Source organism: Crotalus tigris, unplaced genomic scaffold (assembly GCF_016545835.1).
Source record: "Crotalus tigris isolate CLP2741 ecotype Arizona unplaced genomic scaffold, ASM1654583v1 scf7180000018477.2129921, whole genome shotgun sequence".
In the NCBI taxonomy this organism is placed as follows: domain Eukaryota; kingdom Metazoa; phylum Chordata; class Lepidosauria; order Squamata; family Viperidae; genus Crotalus; species Crotalus tigris.
This window is the reverse complement of record NW_024097029.1, coordinates 1610718-1632364: the sequence shown is the minus strand read 5'-3', so window position 1 is coordinate 1632364 and position 21647 is coordinate 1610718. Positions and strand designations below refer to the sequence as shown.

General features: G+C 37.4%; 1 protein-coding gene across 8 annotated transcripts in view; it reads left to right on the top strand.

Moving 5' to 3' along the window:
* COBLL1 (cordon-bleu WH2 repeat protein like 1) overlaps nt 1-21647 on the top strand; it is a 120706-nt gene that overhangs the window by 88358 nt on the left and 10701 nt on the right. For 7 of the 8 annotated variants that reach the window (XM_039352790.1, XM_039352791.1, XM_039352794.1 and 4 more), the window contains 9 exons: nt 3290-3491; nt 4435-4663; nt 5748-5786; nt 8251-8339; nt 10540-10779; nt 15128-15278; nt 16562-16636; nt 19298-19456; nt 20158-20350. In XM_039352790.1, the coding sequence (XP_039208724.1) occupies nt 3290-3491; nt 4435-4663; nt 5748-5786; nt 8251-8339; nt 10540-10779; nt 15128-15278; nt 16562-16636; nt 19298-19456; nt 20158-20350 (1377 nt within the window). The remainder of the gene's footprint in view (nt 1-3289; nt 3492-4434; nt 4664-5747; nt 5787-8250; nt 8340-10539; nt 10780-15127; nt 15279-16561; nt 16637-19297; nt 19457-20157; nt 20351-21647) is intronic. The other variant, XM_039352793.1, reaches the window with a different exon arrangement.

Genomic DNA, 21647 nt, shown 5'->3' with positions numbered 1-21647 from the left:
TAATACCCTTTGAATTTTTGGAATGGTTATTTGATATAAATATCTCGCTGCTTTAAAAGGGGAAGTTTGCTCAAATAAACATTCTTGGGAAGAGCAGCCTGATCTTATTGGATTTCCAGATTTTTAATATATTGTATAAGTGCGCTAAGTGTACACTCATACCCTATCATTAGAAGCACTTCCTGAGACTTCCGGTTTTGCAGTGAGATGCACCAGATTTTGCCCTGCTGGGGGCCCTAAAAAGGACCTAAAGTTGCCCCGAAGAGGCGATGAAGGGGAGGGGTGCCTTGTTGATCACGGAGAGATGGCAGTCTTTCTGTTCAATCCAAGGAAAGCCCTCCAAACCAGCAGGGGAAAGATTAACTACATTCCTGTGGCCAGCCATTAGTTGCTGACAACCGAAGAAGAAAAAGCACCAATTAACACATCGTAAACAGCATGTTTGGGACTGGGTGAGAATACTGATCCTTTCTTCACTATTTTACAACTGAATTTCCTGGGAAAGGCTCCCAAGAAGCTAAAAACCTCTGAATGTGAATGGAAGCGGCATTTTAATTTTATGAGGGACAGAAACATACAATACTGAAGTGGAAGTAACATAAAGCTACAGTTTTGATAAATTTGAAAACTGAGATAACGGTTAAGATTTTCTCTTTGGAAAAACAAACAAACAAACAAACATTAAGGTGAAATATAAAAAATCAGTTCTTTGCCTTAAGAGTGGAAAATGGACTTTGAATGACATCTAGTGGTGGATTTGTGTACAGCACTATAATTTGCTTCCTGTCTGCTTGGTGACTCCTAGCTTGGGAGAATAGCTGGCAATAAAGGAAAATATTTTGGCATACTTTTCACCCTGATCTTCTTGGAGTATAAATACCTACTGACTTGGACTTTTAACCTCAGGAGCTAGTGGGAGAGAAAAAAAAATTGATCTTTGACTACGCTTGGATGGGAGAGATTTTTGAACTGTTTTCAGGGAGGTTGAACATTTTGAACATTGTGGATTACAACCTTGCCTGACAATTTTTGGATACTTGAGACAAAGGATCACTATAAAATATTGCTTTCAGGACTGGACCTATACTCTGGAATCTATTGGATTATTAAGTGTATATATAAAGACCAGAAAACTAGAGGAAAATTTGATCTACTGTTACTGAGACTGGCGATACTAGAAGATCTCCAGGAATGATGCCTCAAGAAAAAACAAACACTTTTTAGAAGGAAATATACTCTATGCTACAATTAATTCACCAAACATTTGTTGCATACAAAGAGGACATAAAAAGAATTCATAATGAGTCTAAAAACAATTTAGATAATATAAATGAGCAAATCTCCAAATTAAATCTACAACTAGAAAGTTCCCAGATAACGATCACAAAGTATGAACAAATAAACCAGCAATTAGAAGACGAAACAGAGGAAATGGATTTAGAGACGGAAGAGATAAAAGAAAGGAAATTTAAACGACCATATACAAACAAAATACTGCAAGACTTAGCCATAACAATGAAAATGCAAAAGATCTTTTACTCCTTAGATCTACAAAATAATCTGATGGCAAGGAAGAAGATTTTTAAAAATGGAATATAGAGTGGTTAGGGGAAATGTCACAATTTTGGAGACAGGGAATGAAAAGAGAAATTGAAGGAGAAAGAAACTGGGAGTTGCTTAAGGAATATAAATGGGCGGAATTCCCCCCCCCCCAAAAAATGCCCTACCTAAATTGTCTTCCTCGTGTCAAGCAATTTTCACAAAAATAGAAAGAAAATTCCTGGGCGATTTAATTGCTCTGGCTTGGAAAGCTACTTGCCAAAGAAAGAAAGCAAGAGTTAGATTTAAAAAACAGAAGATTTGATCTATTAGAGGGAGCATTATATGTTTAAATACTTGCTTGAATAAGATTAAAAGAACCGATGACCCTTAGATATATTTAGACTTTTATAATGAAAGATATGATTTAAAACTAAAATAGCATTTTTTCTTTCTTTCTTTTTTATATGGGAAATGTGAAAATAAGAGGATTCATATGAATAAAACTTTTAGCTATATAAATGTAATTAATATTGAGAAAATTATAACTGACAAAGATATTTCAAATACTGATAGGAAATCAAACCTTAACAAGAGCACAAAAAACAGGATATTAATTTATAAATTGACATTATTGATTTACAATTGATATTATTATTTGTATGATATTAGTAAAGTATGATGAAGATGCTTATATCTAACTTTTTATACATCAGCAGTACCAAAAATCGTAAATGTGTAATGAGGGTAAAATGGAAAAAATATGGGGAAGAAAGGAGGATCAGGGAAAAAATACTGGATTGTGCAGTACTGAATGGATTTATATTGAAGAAGTTAACGTTAAATATCTGAACCCAGACAACATCTTGCTTACTAAGCACTAAAGATTGTAATTCTTAAAAATCAATAAAACATTTTAAAAAAAAGAAGCACTTCCCTGGAGAAACCAAGATACTGGAGTTTTTGGTCCTGAACCATACTAATTTGAAATCGTGTTATACAGGTAGTCCTCCACTTACAACCCTAATTGAGCCCAAAATTTATGTTGCTCAGTGAGAAATTTGTTAAGTGAGTTTTGCCTCATTTTACAACCTTTCTTGCCACCGTTGTTAAGTGAATCACTGCAGTTGTTAATAACACAGTTGTTAAGTGAATCTGATTTCCGCATTGACCTTGCTTATCAGGACACTGCATCATCTGTCATAAATGTGAGCCAGTTGCCTAGCATCTGAATTTTGATCATGTGACCATGAGGATGCTGCAGTGGTCATAAGTGTGAAAAATGGTCATAAGTCACTTTTTCAGTGCTGTTGTAACTTTGAACGGTCACCAAATGAACTGTTGTAAGTTGAGGACTCTCTGTATAAGGAGAGAACTCAAATCTGTAGAGGGAAAGAGTAGTTTTAACCGATGTACAAAAATGTAACTCCATGCACCTGTTTCAATTTTGGCTAGTCCTGCCTCCCTACTTACTACTACATTTGGGATGCAGTGCACTATCTGAAATATGGTCTTAGGAATTTGGATTGCCCTTTCCAGAGGAGTAAAAGAGGAGTAAGGTCCTAGCTGAGCCCCAAAGAATAATTGTGTGTCTTAACTGCGTATAATTTCAGTGCTGTAGTGCTGTGCTTCTCTGGAAAAAATAAAAAGATTGAATTGCTGTCTATATTCTGATCTATAAACTTGGCTGAGATAAAACATGTAGCGTATTGAATATTTCCATATAATATTCTATTGTTTTTTATTTTAGCAAACCAATGATGGACTTATTGGTATACCTTTGTGCACAATACCATTTAAATCCTGCAAGCCATATTATTGATCTGATGTCAGCTGAGAAGAAACCAATCAAATTCAAACCTAATACACCTATTGGGATGCTTGAATTTGAGCAAGTGATTTTAAAGCCAAAACAAATGGATAAGAAAAAGCCTATTCCTATCATCCCTGAGGTGAGAGAGTCAGTAAAGTCTTACTATTGTCATTCCTCTACTTCACATATTTTTCATAATATATATATTAGTTACAAGCAGTAATAGCCTGCTTTAGGCCATATGTCAACTAAAGAGTGCTCACAGATACCAAGGTATCTGTGATACTGCACAGTTAACATTTGTGATTCCACAAAATTATTTTTTTAAAATTCAGATGAACTGAAGTGTCACAACATTTGAGATAAGAGTGCTTTAATCGTGTGAGATGTTGTATCCTTCTGTAAAGTTTTGAGATGCAGTTGTAAAATCTCACAAGAATAACAGGAAAATTATATGCAATTAAAAAAATATTTTGACCTATAATGTATTATTTATTTGTAAAGTTTTTACTACTCAAGCAGATCACCAAGACACCTAACAAAATTAAAAGCCATGTCATTTGACACATAAAACAATCCATTGCTGATCCATATTTTATGGATATTTTATCCATATCTATTCAAGCTGCATTTATTTGACTTGGATTCTTCTTACCTAGAGAAGATGGATGCTTCTTCTGTTTGCTTGCATCTTCTCCATAATATCCTAAAAATTGATACTGGCAGCCCTTCCCTTTTTATAAGAGCAAATTGCTCCTGATGTCATACTCCTGACTGTTTCTCCTTTTCCTGAGGGGAAAGAATATTAACAGCTAAAAATAACCCTGCTCCAATTCATTCCACAACTTATCAGTTTTAGGATAATATGTGTGAATGAGGGAGGCCTAGCTTCATATCTTATAGGAAACTGTAAAGTGTAATGGAATTTTCTTATATTCTTAGAAGAGTTGAAGAAATATGGGAATTAATTACTATTCTATGATTTTTTTATGTTAAGTATTGCAAACATGTTTTGTATTAATGGACTCTGTAGAGCTATAGTGCACGGTGTGTTAAACTCTTTAAAAATTGTATTGTTTTAGCAAACTGTGAGAGTTGTGGTGAATTACAAGAAGACACAGAAGACAGTTGTCCGAGTTAGTCCTCATGCACCACTTCAAGAAATTGTGCATATTATCAGCAGCAAATGTGATTTTGATCCTTTACACACTGTTTTGCTAAAGACCTATCAATCTCGAGAGACTCTTGACCTGACAAAGTCCCTTAATGACCTTGGACTCAGAGAATTATATGCAATGGATGTCAGCAGAGGTAAGACCTACGGTTTGTCTGTCTACAAAGCTGTTGCTGAAAGAAATGCTGTAAATATATTACTTTTTTTTTGCTATAATCCTGTTTCTGCATTCCAATTATTTAATGTTCTAAAATAAAAGGTTGATTTAAAAAATAGCATAAATAATATAATAAGTTCATTTTCCATTTACATTGCTAAATTGTCCTCATTATATCATGCTAGATCAGAGGTAGGCAACCTTGGCTCTTTTATGACTTGTGGACTTCAACTCCCAGAATTCCTGAGCCAGCCATGCTGGTTCAGGAATTCTGGGAGTTGAAGCCTACGAGTCATAAAAGAGCCAAGGTTGCCTAACCCTGTGCTAGATAAAGTAACTTTCTAATATTTTGGAGTCAGTATTTGCTAATTCCGGAATCCAAATCAGACAATTTCTCTATTTTTAAACTCACGTTCTATTCTATTTCTCCCTTTTCAGCTTTCGGGTAAAATCCTGTCCCCGGGATTGCTGACCTTAAAAGGCACGGGGAAATCAGTGCAAGTGATGTCAGATAAGCCATAAAATAGGAATATCTCAACATAGTATAGTGGTTAAAGTATTGGAATTGGACCCAGATGAAACAAGATTCAACTCCTTCCTCAGCCAAAGAAACTCAGAATGATTGGCCTAACATCATCCACTTTCTCAGCCCAATCTATTTCTTGGCTGTTTTTATCGCATATATTGGAAGAAATTTGGTATATGAGAATCTTAAGAAAGTACTCTTTTGTTTCCTAAGGCTCCCATGAGTGGGTTTAAGGAATATTTTATTTCTATCCCATCTTTATTGTTTTAACAACTATCTCAAGGCAATGAACATTTTCAACAGATCTTCCTCCTCCTATTTCCCCACAACAGGAACCCTGTGAGGTGGGTTGCTTCTGGAACATTCTATAGTGCACCAGTAGTTTTGTCCACTCATTTACAATATATCTTTTCTTTCTAGAGATGATCAAATAGATTTTTTTTAACATCTTGCCTGTGTAGCTTTCACATGTTCTGTAGAAATTTGTAAAGAAGCATTTCAAATACAATTAAATTTGCATTTCTTTTTGTCTCTATAGCCACGCCAACTACTGAACACAGCTTGTCTTCATTACAAGGTAAGTCGCTTTGAACATAGATATACAAACAATAAAATATTGAGACACACAACTATTCTTGTTTAATGATGTTGGAATCCACAATACTAATTAGCATTTATCTAAATGGGATAACCCTGATTTGTATTTGATAATACGTATAGTACATCTAATGTAGGATTACTCTTCAATGATCAGATAACTGTTGAACAACAATAGAGTAATTATGCCTAATTCTTTGGAGTTACCTCAGAAGTGGCATAAGGAATGGAGGAGAAAAAAAAAAACATGCCTTCCACTCTTAAAAAGTTCTACTATATCACTGGAAGTACCTATCTTTGTTGGAGAAACTCAGAGATTAAATTTTGACCTGTCTCACACAAATTAATAAATGTGAAAAAGTATAATAAATAGCATGTATTTGTATAAAACGAATGCTCATTATAATAATTAAAAATGAAAGAGAGAAAAGGGAAACAGGTATCCAGAAAACTTATTATTTACTATTCTGAAGATTATGATTTGTTAATGCTCAAAAATCTTTCTTGCTCCTTTGTTGGAAAAACAAATCCTAATTCAAATGTTGACAGATGGCATGTATCAGTACTGTATTCCATTGTTGCAAATGGAGCTTGATGCTTTGATAATGTCCAAATTCTAGGAATATAGCCAAATAAAAATAAACCTCAAATAGTATTGATGAAAGGAATTGGATCTATAAACTCGGAATAAAATTGTTGGTTAGTAGAGCTGAAATCTGTATATATTTTCTAAACTAATATAATATGTTGTTTAATTTCCTTGAGCATGAAGGGCAATATCTTAGTAGACTTCTCTCCCTTTCCCCAATATGATTCCCTGAAAGTTATTTTTATTTCAATCCCCTTCTCCCCCCCCACACACTTTTTCCCCATTTTATGCTTCAGTAGAACCTAAGTAGGACATGGACAGATATGACATAATATTTTTACTGTTTAAAATATTAATAACAGTGGAGTCTCCTTTGTATCATGTAATATTAAAAGGTAGAGGGGGGGATAATGTTATATAGTTATAATTAGTATTTATTGTTTTAATTTGGGGGCTTAGGGAAATATACTGTATATAGCACATAGAAATTCACATACATTTATTTGGGGCCAGAGAAATGAGATCTTCAGGATTGGTTTTAGTTGCCATTGGTAATCCTACCATGACAAAATGGGGATGCTAGATATTATCAATTTTTATGTTTTCTTTCTGTTGGGATGGCTTTCATTCAGAGCCAGCTTCCTTTAGAGTAAATGCAGCATGCCTGTTTGTCAACTTTGGACAGTGTTATCTATCTAGCACTATTTGCAATGGGAAGTAATTTTTACTGTGCTAGATCATTTATTTATTACCCATTGTCTCTTTGTTCGCAAAGAGCCTGAACTGACTTATCCATTTTTAAAAAATTATTCCTGTTGTAAAAAAAAATCCCACTAATGAAAAAATATCCAGTAAACAGCTTTTAGAAGGAATTATGATATATGGGTATAATAGTTACTTCCCAGACTAATGAAAATTGAGGAGACTGTTAGGTGAACAGATAGTTGCACATTTTTCTGTTATCAATGAAAATGCCCACTACCTCACAGGAGGGTTATTAGAAGAAAAATAAAAAAGCCTCTGATCTGATACATTGATAGAATAGAATAACAGAGTTGGAAGGGACCTTGCAGGTCATCTAGTCCAACCCCCTGCTCAGGCAGGAAACCCTGTACCATTTCAGACAAACAGTTGTCCGATCTCTTCTTAAAAACTTCCACTGTTGGAGCATTTACAACTTCTGGAGGCAGGTTATTCCATTGATGAATTGTTCTAACTGTCAGGAAATTTCTCCTTAATTCTAGGTGTTCACTGATTCGTTGCTTGATTATCTTTTCCAGAATCTTCCCAGGTATTGAGGTCAAGTTGATAAGTCTATAGTTTCCCTGGATCTATTTTTCCCCCTTTTTTGAAGATGGAAATTACATCAGTTTTTTTCCATTCCTTTGGTAGTTTCCTATTGCTCCAGGATCTTTGAAAGATATAGTTCAATTGTTCTGAGATCATGTCTGGTTTTAAATACAAACTAATTCATTTGCTCAGATTCATATAACCCCATTCATTTCTTTGCAATAAATCTTGCTAAGGACAATTCTTTGAGAATTATTCATAGAAAGAATCAACTAAGCAGCTTTTATTTTATGTATTAACCAGAAAAAGATATGCAGATTACATCTTGCTTTGATACAGATAATAGTTTGAATCTAAAACTGCAGAAAATGTATCAGACTAAATGTCCTGTTCAAGATTTATTATCTGTATAGATAATAAATAAATGAGATAATTTCCCATTGATGCTACTTAGTATCGTACTGATTTTCAAAGGTTTATTATATAATAGAAAGAGGAGAGGCTCAGTGAAGAAAATATGAATAGGAGTTAGAAGTTGTGACATGAAGGTACTTTTTTTTTAAAGACTCTTTTCAGAACACCCAAAATTCTGAGAATTTGAAGGAGAAAGGATTCTTTGGCATTTTTCAACGAAGCAAAAAGAAACGACAACAGGTAACAAACATATACATGTTTATAATTATGGTAAGGTAGAATGTAAGCTTGAGTAGATCTTTTTTTTTTTTTTTTGCTGGCCTGGACAATTTGTCCTGTTAAAGTTAACTGGAGTGGTTAACAAAGGATTATTTTTTAGCCCTTTCAGTTTCTCTCACAGAACAACCAGGCCCATATTTCCTGATCTTTCCTGATCAAAAGTCATGGAGTATCCCTATTTCTTTGCTTCCAGGAATTACTTTCTTACACACGTAACCCCCATATGTGCATCCCACAATATCACTCTCAGCTCTTCCTTATTATCCTAAAATTGCAACCTAAGGAAACTATTCCATCCCAGCTCTGAAGACCCTATTTTTTAAAATTGTTTTTTAATTTTTTTTTTTTTACCATTGTGCAAATGTTAATTCTCTCACCATCTTCCCCCTTGCCCATAGATTAAGACCGGCTGTGGTTCTGTCTTATTCTTCCTACTCGGGGTAATGGATTGTCTGAGTTTGGGAATGAGAATATTTGCAAAACATTGCAGAATCAGAACAGAACAGAATTGTTGACAAATGGAAGCAGTGGAAATTGTTGATAGGTGGAGATTTAAATTAATGTAATTTAAATTATAAATAAATAAGAATAGATGGGTGTTAAAGTTGTGTCCTAGCCCTTAGATCAAAGGCAGGGTGAAAAGGTCAAAGGCATCAAGGATGAGACTGCTTTTATGCTTGAACTGATAAAAGAGAGGCTAAAGCAGAGGTCCCCAACCTTTTGGGCACCAGGGACCAGTTCTGTGGAGAGAGGTTTTTCCGCGGACCGGAGGGGGCGTGGTTTTGTGTGCTGCCTGCATCCTTGTTTGTGCGGACTGGTTGCTGGCATGCTGTGGCCCAGTACTGGTCCACGGACCGGGGATTGGCGACCCCTGGGCTAAAAAACACACATCTCCTATTTTCAAGATTTTGTTATCTAATCCCATTTTTCTTTCAATTAATGAGATGAGTGAATGTAGATTTTCAGGTTGTTAGGGGACTTAATCCTTACCCGTATGGTAGCCCAGGGATAATCAAAATGTTTTGTGCATTCATGGGAGGTTTAGGGCTCAAATCAAAACACACGTATTGGTCATTTTGATCCAAGAATGGAGTGAAATGAGTCTGTTTTATTCATGCATAGTCTGAAGTAGGGCTATTTTGGTTGAAGTGTATAGGGAACCAGGGATATTGGCATCTGAGAGGAAGAAAAGGAGATAGAAAGGGTAAGATACCGGGAAGTGGGAGATAGGTTGCTGAAATACATAATACCGTATAGCAATTTGGATGGAGGCCTAAGGGAGGAGGAGAAGAAGAAAGGCATTGGGGAGATGGAGTGGCTAATGGAATATGCATGGCAGCTGAGGGAAGATGGTAGGAAGATACAGTAGGGCTGATGAGTCAATGGGATAGGCTCCATTGCAACATTGGTGACAGCAAAGAACCTGAATAGAAGGATAGACTGTACTAGGAAGATCTGGAACAGGTGAGGTAGAAGGATATAGCATGCTGGGACATTGCTAGAAATAAAATAGGGAGGAGAAAGAAGAAGGATAGAGAAAAGGGGGGGAGGTTTGCAATGCCCCACCTTGCCCCATTCATTCCAATTTCATTTTGGCCAACCCAGAATAGGGAAAAAGCATTGATGTCAACGCTGCAAATATTGTATATTCTTGCTTTTGACAATATGCAGAATTGTCTGGTATTTATGGGGTTAATACAGAGCAGACGGGGAGTGGGTAAAACCTGGGAAAGGAAGAAGAAGAAAACCTTTGACCTTCACACTAATTGGATAATATGAGATATGAGGGCTAATTTAGGGAGGGAACATGCTGATAATTTAACTACTCAGAGGAAGAGAACTTATATCCTAGCATTCCTCCGTTGTGCCTGTGCGGACATTTGCCTGGAAGTTCTTTGAAATGTTTCATTAGCTGGAACCATAACAATTATTTTTTATTGATGAAATATAAACAATATTTCGTATCAGTCCATCTCCTTATGGTTTCTGTATTGAGCTTCTTGGGGAACTTCCTACAAGAAAACAACTTCCTGGGCTGTGTATGCTACATTTGAATCTGGTCTTGTAATAAATGTGAATAATTCTTGGTTTAAAGAAGTCGGATGGTTGAACATCTAATCAAATCATTTTTTTTTCTTATCTCCACCCCAACCCCAATAAGACGACCAGTGCTCCTGCGACACCACTCATAAACAAGCCAAGGCCAGCCTTTTCTGTGAGATCCAGCTCCGTTTCGAAACAGTATGACTCAAACACTTTGCCCTCCGAGATGCCCAAAAAGCGCCGAGCGCCTTTGCCTCCCATGCCTGCTTCTCAAAGTGTGCCCCAGGATCTTGCTCAGAGCCAGGACAAACCTAAGATCTGTATGCTGAAATCCAGTAGTGTAGATGAAACCGATAAGGTTAGTCATTAACCTCTTGCCCTTCATTTCACTCTGGGGATAATTTTTAAAATAATGTCTGAATAGCTATGAAACCGTTTAATGGGAATAATCACCGCCATACCTTCCAATTAAATTGTGAGAGTTGACTTGAGCCAAATTTAGATGATGTATCTGAAATCAACCATAGCCACAAAATTACTTCTTTATGTTCAGATTTCACACTGAGTATAACGGATCAACGACATCAGCCGAATTGGCAAAAGAAAACTCAGGACCAAATTGGCTAGAAACATGCGGAAGAGGCCTTCATCCTGCAATGGATAGACAAGGATGATGATGATGATGATAAACACATCAGATATGTAGACAGGGTAGATCAGGGCTGTCAAACTCGCAACGTCACGTGATATGTCGCGACATGCTGTGACTTTTTTTCCAGTGCCGGCAATGGGGTGGGCGCGGTTTCGTTATGATGCATCCAGCCTGTGGGCCGGCAGTTTGACACCCTTGGGGTAGATCATCAGAAATATATTGTATGACTTTAGGATGTAATCCTGTGTTTCAGGTTTTTTACACATATGGTAATAAGACATGGAGGAACATGCTAAAACTTTGCTCCTATTAGAATCCTTCAAAAAAGAACTTCCAAATCGAAGTGTATATTCTTATACTTTTAAATGAAATATGTGGACATCTGATAACTGTGCTTAGGAAGAAATTGATTATTCATAGAATCCTCCTTCACTCAAACTAGCATTTATTATCAGACTTCTAAAGCAGTGGCTTTAGATATTAACCTTTAATTTGTAGATGGAAGTTAAATATTAATATTAAATGCTGGAAAAGCTTAATGTGATCAAAACAGTTCAGTAATCATAAATTTAGCTAGTTGCATTGATTGTGAAGAATTGTATTTTGAAGCAATATCAAATTGCAATTCAAATTCAGCTTTCCCTATAAAACAGATAGTTTCTATATTTTCATTAAATGTGAAAAAGTGTAGTTTAAGTATCAAATGAAGAAAGATTTGACAATTTCTGTCTTTTCCAGATTGTCTTCCTCATCCCTTTATGAAAAATATAGTTAAATACTTTACTGGGAAAAGGTTTCCCAAGCAGTTCAAACCATTGCATTATTAGAAACATATTCAATCCTTAAGAAAATCAAATTGTACTTATTGGGAGAGCATGGGATGTTTAAAATAATGTTTTTATCTTAATAACCTTGCCTGCTTCTATAATAAAGCATTTTAATGAAGTTATAAAGGAGGCTGCCAGGTCAAATCTATCTATATAAATCCCATACATGCTGAATTTATTCCAGCATAGTTTGAGGGGTGAAATTAATGCAGTTACTAATATCTTACTAAAGCATAAATTGTCACTGGTGAATTCCAATTAAAAATCAAAGCTAAGTGTATCAGCGTAAATGGGAATATGTGTACTGAGACAGCACTTTGAATTTAGAATAAAAGGCGTTTTTCTGATATCCTAGAATATATGAGCATGCTATATAGATGAAGAGAAAAGGAAAGAAGAAAAGGAAAGCCAGGCCCAGTAGATGAATGGAACATAAGTGCAATCAGTGAATAGTATTTTTGTTCTCCTAAAAATATATTATTTCTATTTTTTATAAAGCCTTAACCACAAGAGTGCGCTGTTTAACAGAGGTTTGGAAATTTGCATCTAACTAACTAAAAAAAAAAAAAAAAGTCTTCCTTTGGGAAAAGTCAGTGGCCATCTCAGTGCATTCTCCAAATAATATCAAAGTAAACTGGTTATGCCAGTTAAGAATCTGTAAGCAGCATCTGTGTAAAGCAGGCATACAATTATGCCTGTCCAGACGTCTTAGTCTAGTTTATACTTGCCAAACTCCTGGTAAAACTATGTCTAAAGAAATGCACCAGCTCTAGAACAGTAGATGAAGCATTCGTAGAACCAGGTAATATTTGTACCCATAGCAGCTCCATCTTGCATTCTCAGTTTGTTTTGCTCAACCCAGTCGCTCACATCTCCAGACACAGAGTCAAGTCTTATAATAATAATGATGATGATGTTGGAAGGGACCTTGGAGGTCATCTAGTCTAACCCCCTGCTCAGGCAGGAAACCCTGTACCATTACAGACAAATGGCTGTCCAGTCTCTTCTTAAAAACTTCCAGTGTTGGAGCATTCACCACTTCTGGAGGCAGGTTGTTCCATTGGTTAATTGTACTAACTGTCAGGAAGTTTCTCCTTAGTTCTAGGTTGCTTCTCTCCTTGATTAGTTTCCATCTGTTGCTTCTTGTCCTGCCCTCAGGTGCTTTGGAGAATAGCTTGACTCCCTCTTCTTTGTGGCAGCTCCTGAGATATTGGAACGCTGCTATCATGTCCCCCCTCGTCCTTCTTTTCATTAAACTAGACATACCCAATTCCAGCAACCGTTCCTTATATGTTTTAGCCTCTAGTCCCCTAATCATCTTTGTGGCTGTTCTCTGTACTCTTTCTAGAGTCTCAACATCTTTTTTACATTGTGGTGACCAAAACTGGATGCAGTATTCCAAGTGTGGCCTTACCAAGGCATTGTAAAGTGGTATTAGTACTTCATGTGATCTTGATTCTATCCCTCTGGTAATGCAGCCCAGCACTGTGTTGCCTTTTTTGGCAGCTGCAGCACACTGCTAGCTTATATTTAAATGATTGTCCACTAGGACTCCGAGATCCCTCTCATAGTTACTACTATTGAGCAAGGTACCACCTATACTATACCTGTACTTTTGGTTTATGCTCATACAGCAATTGCTGAGATGTAACTTAAAAGGAAAATACAAAGTGACTTGTTATATTATCTTAACACTAGACTAAACTGAAATACCTTTGTCCCAACTGAACAGTTTGCTCTGTTTTGATAAAGCAAAGCATTTATTCATGCTAAAGTGGTAATGTCAGACACTGGCAAGGGAAGCCAAATAAAAAGAACATTGCCTCCACAGTTTCACTTATTATAGTCTGCTTTCTTGATTTTAAATGGAAAATATAAGAATTTGATTACCGGTATCTTCTTTGAATTTTCTCATCTTCCTTGAGAAGTAAACGAGACGTGCAAAGTAAAATTGCTCTGAATCAATCTTTTCCAGCCATAGCTCTTCAGAGCTATGTTGGACTACACTTGCCATAATTCCCAGACACTTTGGCAGACATTTGGAGAGCTATAGTCCAGTACATCTGAAAGGCTGCTTTTAAGATATTGAAAGTTTCAGGTGCTTTCGGAACAACACCCAGTTTTTTTCCAAATATCAAGAACAACCAGAGGTAATTTTGGATTGCCTGTACAACTTGGAAGAGGGAATGCTTGCCTGATGTACTACTTTTCTAAATGCAGGAGATCATGTTTTGTTTTGTTTTGTTTTGTTAACTCAGGAAGACATTAGTTGGAATCCCATCTTCTCAGTCTCATAATAGCATGAAATTGTTGCACGACACAGAGGACAAGAAATTGTGTGTGTGTTATACGATTAACTAGTTATTCAGTTGTATTGTTTAACATTGCTTCTTAGCTTAAGAAGTTACTAATTTGAAATTTGAAGATGAAGTCTCCCTTAAGTCAACATCTGGTGATGATTCAGGCATGTCCATATTGTTTCCTTGGTAACAATATAGAAGTCATTTGCCCCTGCTGGCTTCTGGGATGCTTTTTGACTTTCTGGGCTAACCTACAAACCCTGGGATTTCCTGATGCTTTCCCATCTGAGTACTAAACAAGCTTTTTCAAGATCATCCAAGGTCTGCTAAGTACTGCCACTTCACCGTTAAATAATGAGCGAGGTCTGCTCTGGCAGATAAATTTTAAAGCTTTAGTTCACAGTAACATTTAAAGGTTTATTTTTTTCTGAACAACATGCAAGCAGATTTTTTCCCTCAGCTAAATATAGCTTGGTAGAATAAAATCTAGGATGAATAAAATATAGATGGCTATTTTTCGTTTTTGTTTTTTTTTTTACAGTGAACGCTAGTAACTTTTCCATTGTGTCTGAACTGTGAAGGTTTATGATCCCCAGCAGATGTGAATGTCTACAAATCCCTCGGATTAAGTTACAGTCACTTAAATGTATCATTAGAATTTAATTATTTATGTTTGTGGGGAAAATAGATCCATATTTTCATAACTCCAAATTAATGCTTAGTCTTGGGTTGGTGTTACACTGGAAATAATCAGTTGATTCAGGAAGGACAAAATGCATACATCGTTTTATGGAGTTATTAGTGCAGACTGAAAGTATGTCTTGATTACACCAAGAGTTTTCGTATTTAACAGGGAATGATTACTGTCTGGCTACATTTTTGAATGGTTCTGTTTTAGTTTCATTTCTGCTCTGACCTTCTCCCCAGGGACTCTCGGGAATGGGAATGGAGAGATCAGGTTCTCTTCATCTCAGTGGCACATCTTCAGTTAATTCTTCTTTAAGGCGCACAAAACGCAAAGCGCCTTCTCCACCTTCCAGGAAACTGCATGGCCAAAGTGACCATAGCATTGACACAGGTAAACATAGTATTTCACAATTCTGTACCCAAAACCTGAAACAGTTTTGCCCTCATGTAAAGTAATGACTTTGGAGCGGTTGTCCTCTTTAACTTATAGTCAGAATTGGCTCATTGAATTGTTATTACTTTATACCCTAAAATGTGAAATCATTGTTGTCTCATCTTTAGCTGGTTTTGATCTCCATCAAGTTCTTCCCAAGAATCTAGGCCAGTGATGGCGAATCTTTTAGAGACCGAGTGCCCAAACTGCAACCCAAAACCCACTTATGCATCGTTGGGTGCCGGGTGGGTGTGGCCCATTGACTGGGGGTGGCCCATTGGGGGTGGCCGATTGGGTGGGCGTGGCTGCGGTGGTAACGGCAGACTGGGTGGGACTGAAAAGTTCAATCAATCAATTCCAACTTTGCAAGATCTTTTTTTTTCCTGCAAGAAGTTGAAATTGACTGATTGAACGAACCTTTTTTTTTTTTTGTACACGGCAGTGGAGGCCTAAAGCGAAAAGGTTTTATAAAACCCAGCTGAAGGCCTAGGACTGGGGCGACAGCACGCATGCCCACAGAGAGGGCTCTGAGTGCCGCCTCTGGCACCCGTGCCATAGATTCGCCACCACTGATCTAGGCTGTTGTAATGGATCATTGTGGTATATCTGCAGATCCAAACAGTGTGGCCTGTTGTATAATTCTTACCATTGAAATTTGACGGGAAGTTATTATTTATTACTCAATTGACTTATGACTGCAACTGAGCCCAAAATTTCTGTTACTGAGGCATTTATTCAGTGAGTTTTGCCCCATTTTATAACCTTCCTTGCCACAGTTGTTAAGTGAATCACTGCAGTTGTTAAGTTAGTATAAGGGTTGTTAAGTGAATCTGGCTTCCCCATTGACTTTGCTTATCAGAAGGTCACAGAAGGTGATCACATCATCCCGGGACACTGCGACCGTCATAAATATGAATCAGTTGCCAAGTGTCTAAATTTTGATCACGTGACTAGGGGGATGCTGCAATGGTGGTTAATATGAAAAACAGTCATAAGTCATCTTTTCAGTGCTGTTGTAATTTGGAATGGCCACTAAATTAACTGTTGTGTCAACAGCTGGACTACTTGTAGATTGCATGCAGCCTGTGCTTTCTTGCCAGAAAAATAGTATCATAAGAACAATAATGGTCTGACAATTGTATACCTTTGTTAAAAGATATTTGGGCATTGTTGCATTTTGTCATGAAGAAGGAAGTATTTCCAAAATGCCTATTTCTGCTTATCCAAAATCTATTTTCCAGGATCAGAATCTGCAGAATCAATTCATACAGAAAGCATTGACACAGGAAAATACTCAAAAGCGCAGTCTCTAACAGGTATTTTTAATGCAACATTTAATAAAACAAAAAAAAAACAACAAACCCAGCTATATCTGCTAGTATAGCCCCAAAATTCTTTTTGCCCCTTTAACATCCTTTTCTCTGCCCTTGTTACGTTATTCTAAATTAACCCAAAACAATGGCTTTCATTTTACTTGAATTGGGTGTTAAAATGTATAAAATCAAGCAGTATTAAATTATGTCAATATTTTTCCCTTCCTTAAGCCTATCTTGGGGCCAGATTGATAACAGAAAAATAGAGTTGGAAGGGACTTTGGAAGCTTTATAGTCCAACCCATTGCTTAAGCAGAAAACCTTATATCAGTGGCCCCCAACCTTTTGGGGATCAGGGACCAGTTCCATGGAGAAAGGTGTTTCCGGGGACTGGAGGGGGCATGGTTTCACATGCTGCCTGCATCCTGCAGATGGGGCTTTGCTTGTTTGTGAGGCCCAGTTTGTGGCATGCCATGGCCCAGTGCCGGTCCATGGACGGCCGTTGGGGACTCCTGCCCTATAACAGTTCAGACAAATGGTTGTCCAATCTCTTCTTAAAACCTCCAGTGTTGGAGCACCCCACAACTTCTGGAGACAAGCTGTTCCAGTGATTGTTTTTTTAACTGTCAGGAAATTTCTCCTTAGCTCTAGGTTGCTTCTCTCCTTGATTCTTGATTCTCCATCCTTCTCGTCCTGCCTTCAAATGCTTTGGAGAATAGCTTGACTCCCTCTTCTTTGTGGCAGCCCCTGAAATATTGGAACACTGCTATCATGTCACTCCTAGTCCTTCTTTTCATTAAACTAGACTTACCCAATTCCTGCAACCATTCTTCGTATGTTTTAGCCTCCAATCCCCTAATCATCTTTTCTGCACTCTTTCTGGAGTCTCAACATCTTTTTTATATCATGGCAACCAAAAGTGGATGCAATATTCCAAGTGTAGGGGCTAAGGCAGTAGACTAGAAACCAGGAGACTCTTGAGTTCTAATCCTGACTTAGGTACAAAGCCAGCTGGTGATCTTAGGCCAGTCACTCCCTCTCAGCCCTAAGAAGGAGGTATTTGAAAACTACAAAGAAACTTGCCAAGAAAATGGCAGGGACTTGTCCAGTCACCAGAAATAAACACTGACTTCAAGGCACATACATGCAAGCATATCATTGGGAGACTCCCCCCCCCCTATTTTTAAGCAGACACATTGATTTAGAGACAGCATAAATATTGAAATATCTGTAAATCCACTGATTTATACTATAGTTGGACTATAGCTTTATTAAAAGCTAAGAAAAGCAACCACAGTGAAATATCATTTAGATCAATACTCTGAAAAGGGGGACTAAAACCTTATGTTCTGCACTAGTTTCTTCTTGGAAATAATGTTCAAATAATAATTTGATACCTTGTTAGAGATGAAGAGGGATGTGATTTGTTCCCATTAGGTACACCATGGTCCTGGTCTTTCAATATGTTAGGTTAATAGAGTATGTGATTGAATAATAGTCTACATAACCCCCATCAACTATAGGAGTGATGGCTCTGAAATGTACAGGGAAAGGGGTCCAGTCACATGTCCTCTTTCCATTATGAAGGCTGAAAAGGGCGTAAATAGTTGTGTATGTGGAGGCAGATGATACCTGCTGAAGCAAAAACAATCTCTTTATTTACAAATAATAAGAAAAATAACTTGGAACTGCTTGGCATGCAGCTCCTCCTACAACTACAGCTAATCTCTGCAACTCAGCTTGTTGGTTTCCTCATTTGAGTTTTTAGCAGAGCTGCGTTTTCTTTCTTTCTTTCCATTTCTCTCTCCATAATCAAGTCACAGATGTCCTTGACTATTGTTTTTTACATTTCTGCATATTAAAATATATTCACCATTCTACCTCCCCACTTAATAGCCTAGCCTTTCCAAAGGGACCAATAATCACCCCCGTCCCCAATCTGCTCCTCAGAGTGTCAAGATGGCTGTGTTTCTTCAAGGTTGGCTACTAGCTCTGAGGTTCTTTTCCACTTAATCTCGGTGTGAGTGTGCAAGCGTAGAGGACAGTTTGCTTCATTTTGACAGCAGTCCCGATGGAAAGAGGATTGCTGGAGTGGGAGAAGGCTGTGACCCTGAGCCTTGGAGAAAGGGAGCCCTTAAATGTGGGTTCAGAAAGATGCTTTACTGGCTTTCTGCAGAGCCCTACAATTTAATGTACAATTAATTGTTCTAGGAAAAAAAAGAACTGGTAATTGCTTAATCACATTGATTTCATTGATTAATTGGTTATATTGCATCTGGGTGGTTATGAATAAGTTATAATTTCAAAGGAAAAAATAAGTGCCCTTGTTTTGTTTTTAAATGAAGCACATGCAATTTCAGTAGACAGTATTTTGGAAGAGATAGTGGTTCTGTTTGTATGAGAGGGAAAAAGGTGAGGATCTTCCGAACTGATACTTTGATGATCAGAGACATTTTCAGTTCTTTTCAGTGCTGAGTAGAGAAAGGTGTTAATTAGACTGTGTTTGTGAACTTAGTGCAGCAACCCTATTAATATTACCAAAAATGACTTGAAAACATTTTGATTTGACTAACATTGTTCCCTCTGCTTTTTTCCTTCTCATGTTTGTTTTATTGTCACGTTAATCAAGTTAATTCACACATTGTTTCCTAACCTGCTTCTTAGGCAATGTAGTTGATCTAACCAGGACCCCAGTGGCAGCAGGTACCTCATGCAGCTTTGATCCAACCAGTCATGATCAAAACAATGTCCAGCAAGTCGCAGATGAAAGTAGAGTTTTGGTTAACACTGATACTCCAGATGAATCTGAAGTGTCGCTCAAATGTAGGTGGCTGTCATGTTTTCTCTTTGGGACTAATTTCCTAAATTATACATACTAGTCTCATTTAACATGAGCTCTCTGAGAGTAATGAATGCCGTTTAATATATGTTTTGAGGAGGAAAGGAAGATCTTCCATTCTGTTCAGCTTCATGTGCCTGCTTTGAGTGTTATAGCCTACTTATTCTCTTCTTGATGATTTTAAGAGTGCCATTGTTGTATTTGTCTTCACATAACTCTACGGTACAACACATTTATGCTGACGTCATATGATAATATTAGTCTATTAATGAAGCCAAGAAGAAACTAAGATATGCAGGGACTTTTCCTCTGATTATGGCAACACTATTAGATAGTTTCCTATTTTCTTCCACAGAATATCTAAATATATTAAATTCTATATAAAGCAGTTCCCTATGTTCCTGTCGGTTTATTCTCTTATGTGTTTAATTAAAGAAGACAACATTGCTTTTATGGTACTTCTAAATATATTTGCCAAACTCTCATCTTCTATTAATATATAAGTGTTTCATATATTACGTTCTCCCTACCTTATTTATAGTGATTTTAAATAATAGGACAATATAGCAAATGCATTAGTAAGCAAGCATTCAATTTTTTTTAAAAAAGCAATATACTTTTGTATACTGAAACTCTCCAAAGATTATTCCTTGTATGTTGTGTGTATTTGTTTTTTTTTGCACAGCTGACATGGGTTCTGAATATAGCCTAAAGGAAATAGATGAGAAGGAAGAAACACATGATAACTCTCTCAGTGCTTCTGAGGTTCCACTAGATGTTCAAAAACATGAAACTGCTTCTGATCCAAGTTTTGATATTGGAGACAATGCACAAGAGTCTAATGAAGAGAAAACAGAAAATACGAGTGCACGAGATAAGTAAGTAAAGCTAAGTTTAGTACGATTTTATTTATATATGAGAGTAAGGAACTGAGTAATTCATCCAAGCTGGGTTCCATCATCTCACATTACTGTAGGGAGCCGTGGTGGTGCAGTGGTTAGAATGCAGTATTGCAGGCTAACTATTCACACAGCCAGGAGTTCGATTCCATCAATCCTGGCCAGCTCAGCCTTCCATCCTTCTGAGGTCAGTAAAATGAGGACCCAGATTATTGGGGGCAATATGCTGACTCTGTAAACCCTTAGAGAGGGCTGTAAAGCACTGTGAAGCGGTATATAAGTCTCAGTGCTATTGCTATTACTGTAACTGTTGGGATGGGAGTTCTAAAGCTAGGGCTAAAAAGTTATGCTATATACCAACAGTACTGTTAATGCCTCGTGTAGCAAAATAAGGCTTAATCAGTGCTTCTCTTGAAAAAGAAAAGTGTTGTGGCTGATGAATATATCAAAGATTGGCAGACTATGGTTCAGTTCCCCAGTTCATTGGGGGGTGGAGTGGACCCCCAGCCACAGACCACTGATGCTTGGTAGAAAAATTAATTCTGGGTTTGGATGGCATTATAATGTTGTTGTTTTTTACCTCCCCCCCTCACAACATGTAAACACTAAAATAAATTCTTAAACCTCCATTGGAGTCCATTCAGCTACAGTATTTTGCCCTGATTTATGACAGCAGTTGTGACCAGAATTTCCACTGCCTAGAAGTACGATTGTAAAGCACGACTGCATTGCTTAGCAATGCAATCTCTACAGTTCCAGTTGTTGACCAAATCCCATGGTGTGGTTAGGCGAGGCACCTTCTTGTTGGCTTTCCGCGACCAAAGTTGGTGGGAAGCTGGTAGGAAGTTGCAAGTCCCTGACCAACTGCTTTCAGGTGGGGAGCATGGGGATACACAGAAGGGGTTGGGGAAGGTGCACAAAGATGCAAGGGGGGTATGTAAGAAGTGGTGCAGAGAGAGTTGTGAGTGGGGTCAGGGAGGGTGTGGTGCAGATGAAGGCAAGAAGTTGCGCATGCGTGGAAGGGAGATGTGGCAAGGTTGTAACAGGGAATGCTTGCCAAGGATCCAGATTGTGATCACGTGACTGCAGGTGTGTTGAGATGACTGGGGCTCCAAGGACCAGTCACAGCCATCATTCATATAGTACAGTGGTACTTTGAATGGTCACTGAATGAATGATCGTAGGACTAAGTCTTACCTATATAAACAAAATACAGACCTTCCTTATAAAACGTGCCAGGAATCTCAAGTGTATCTCCTTTGTCATCATCATACCT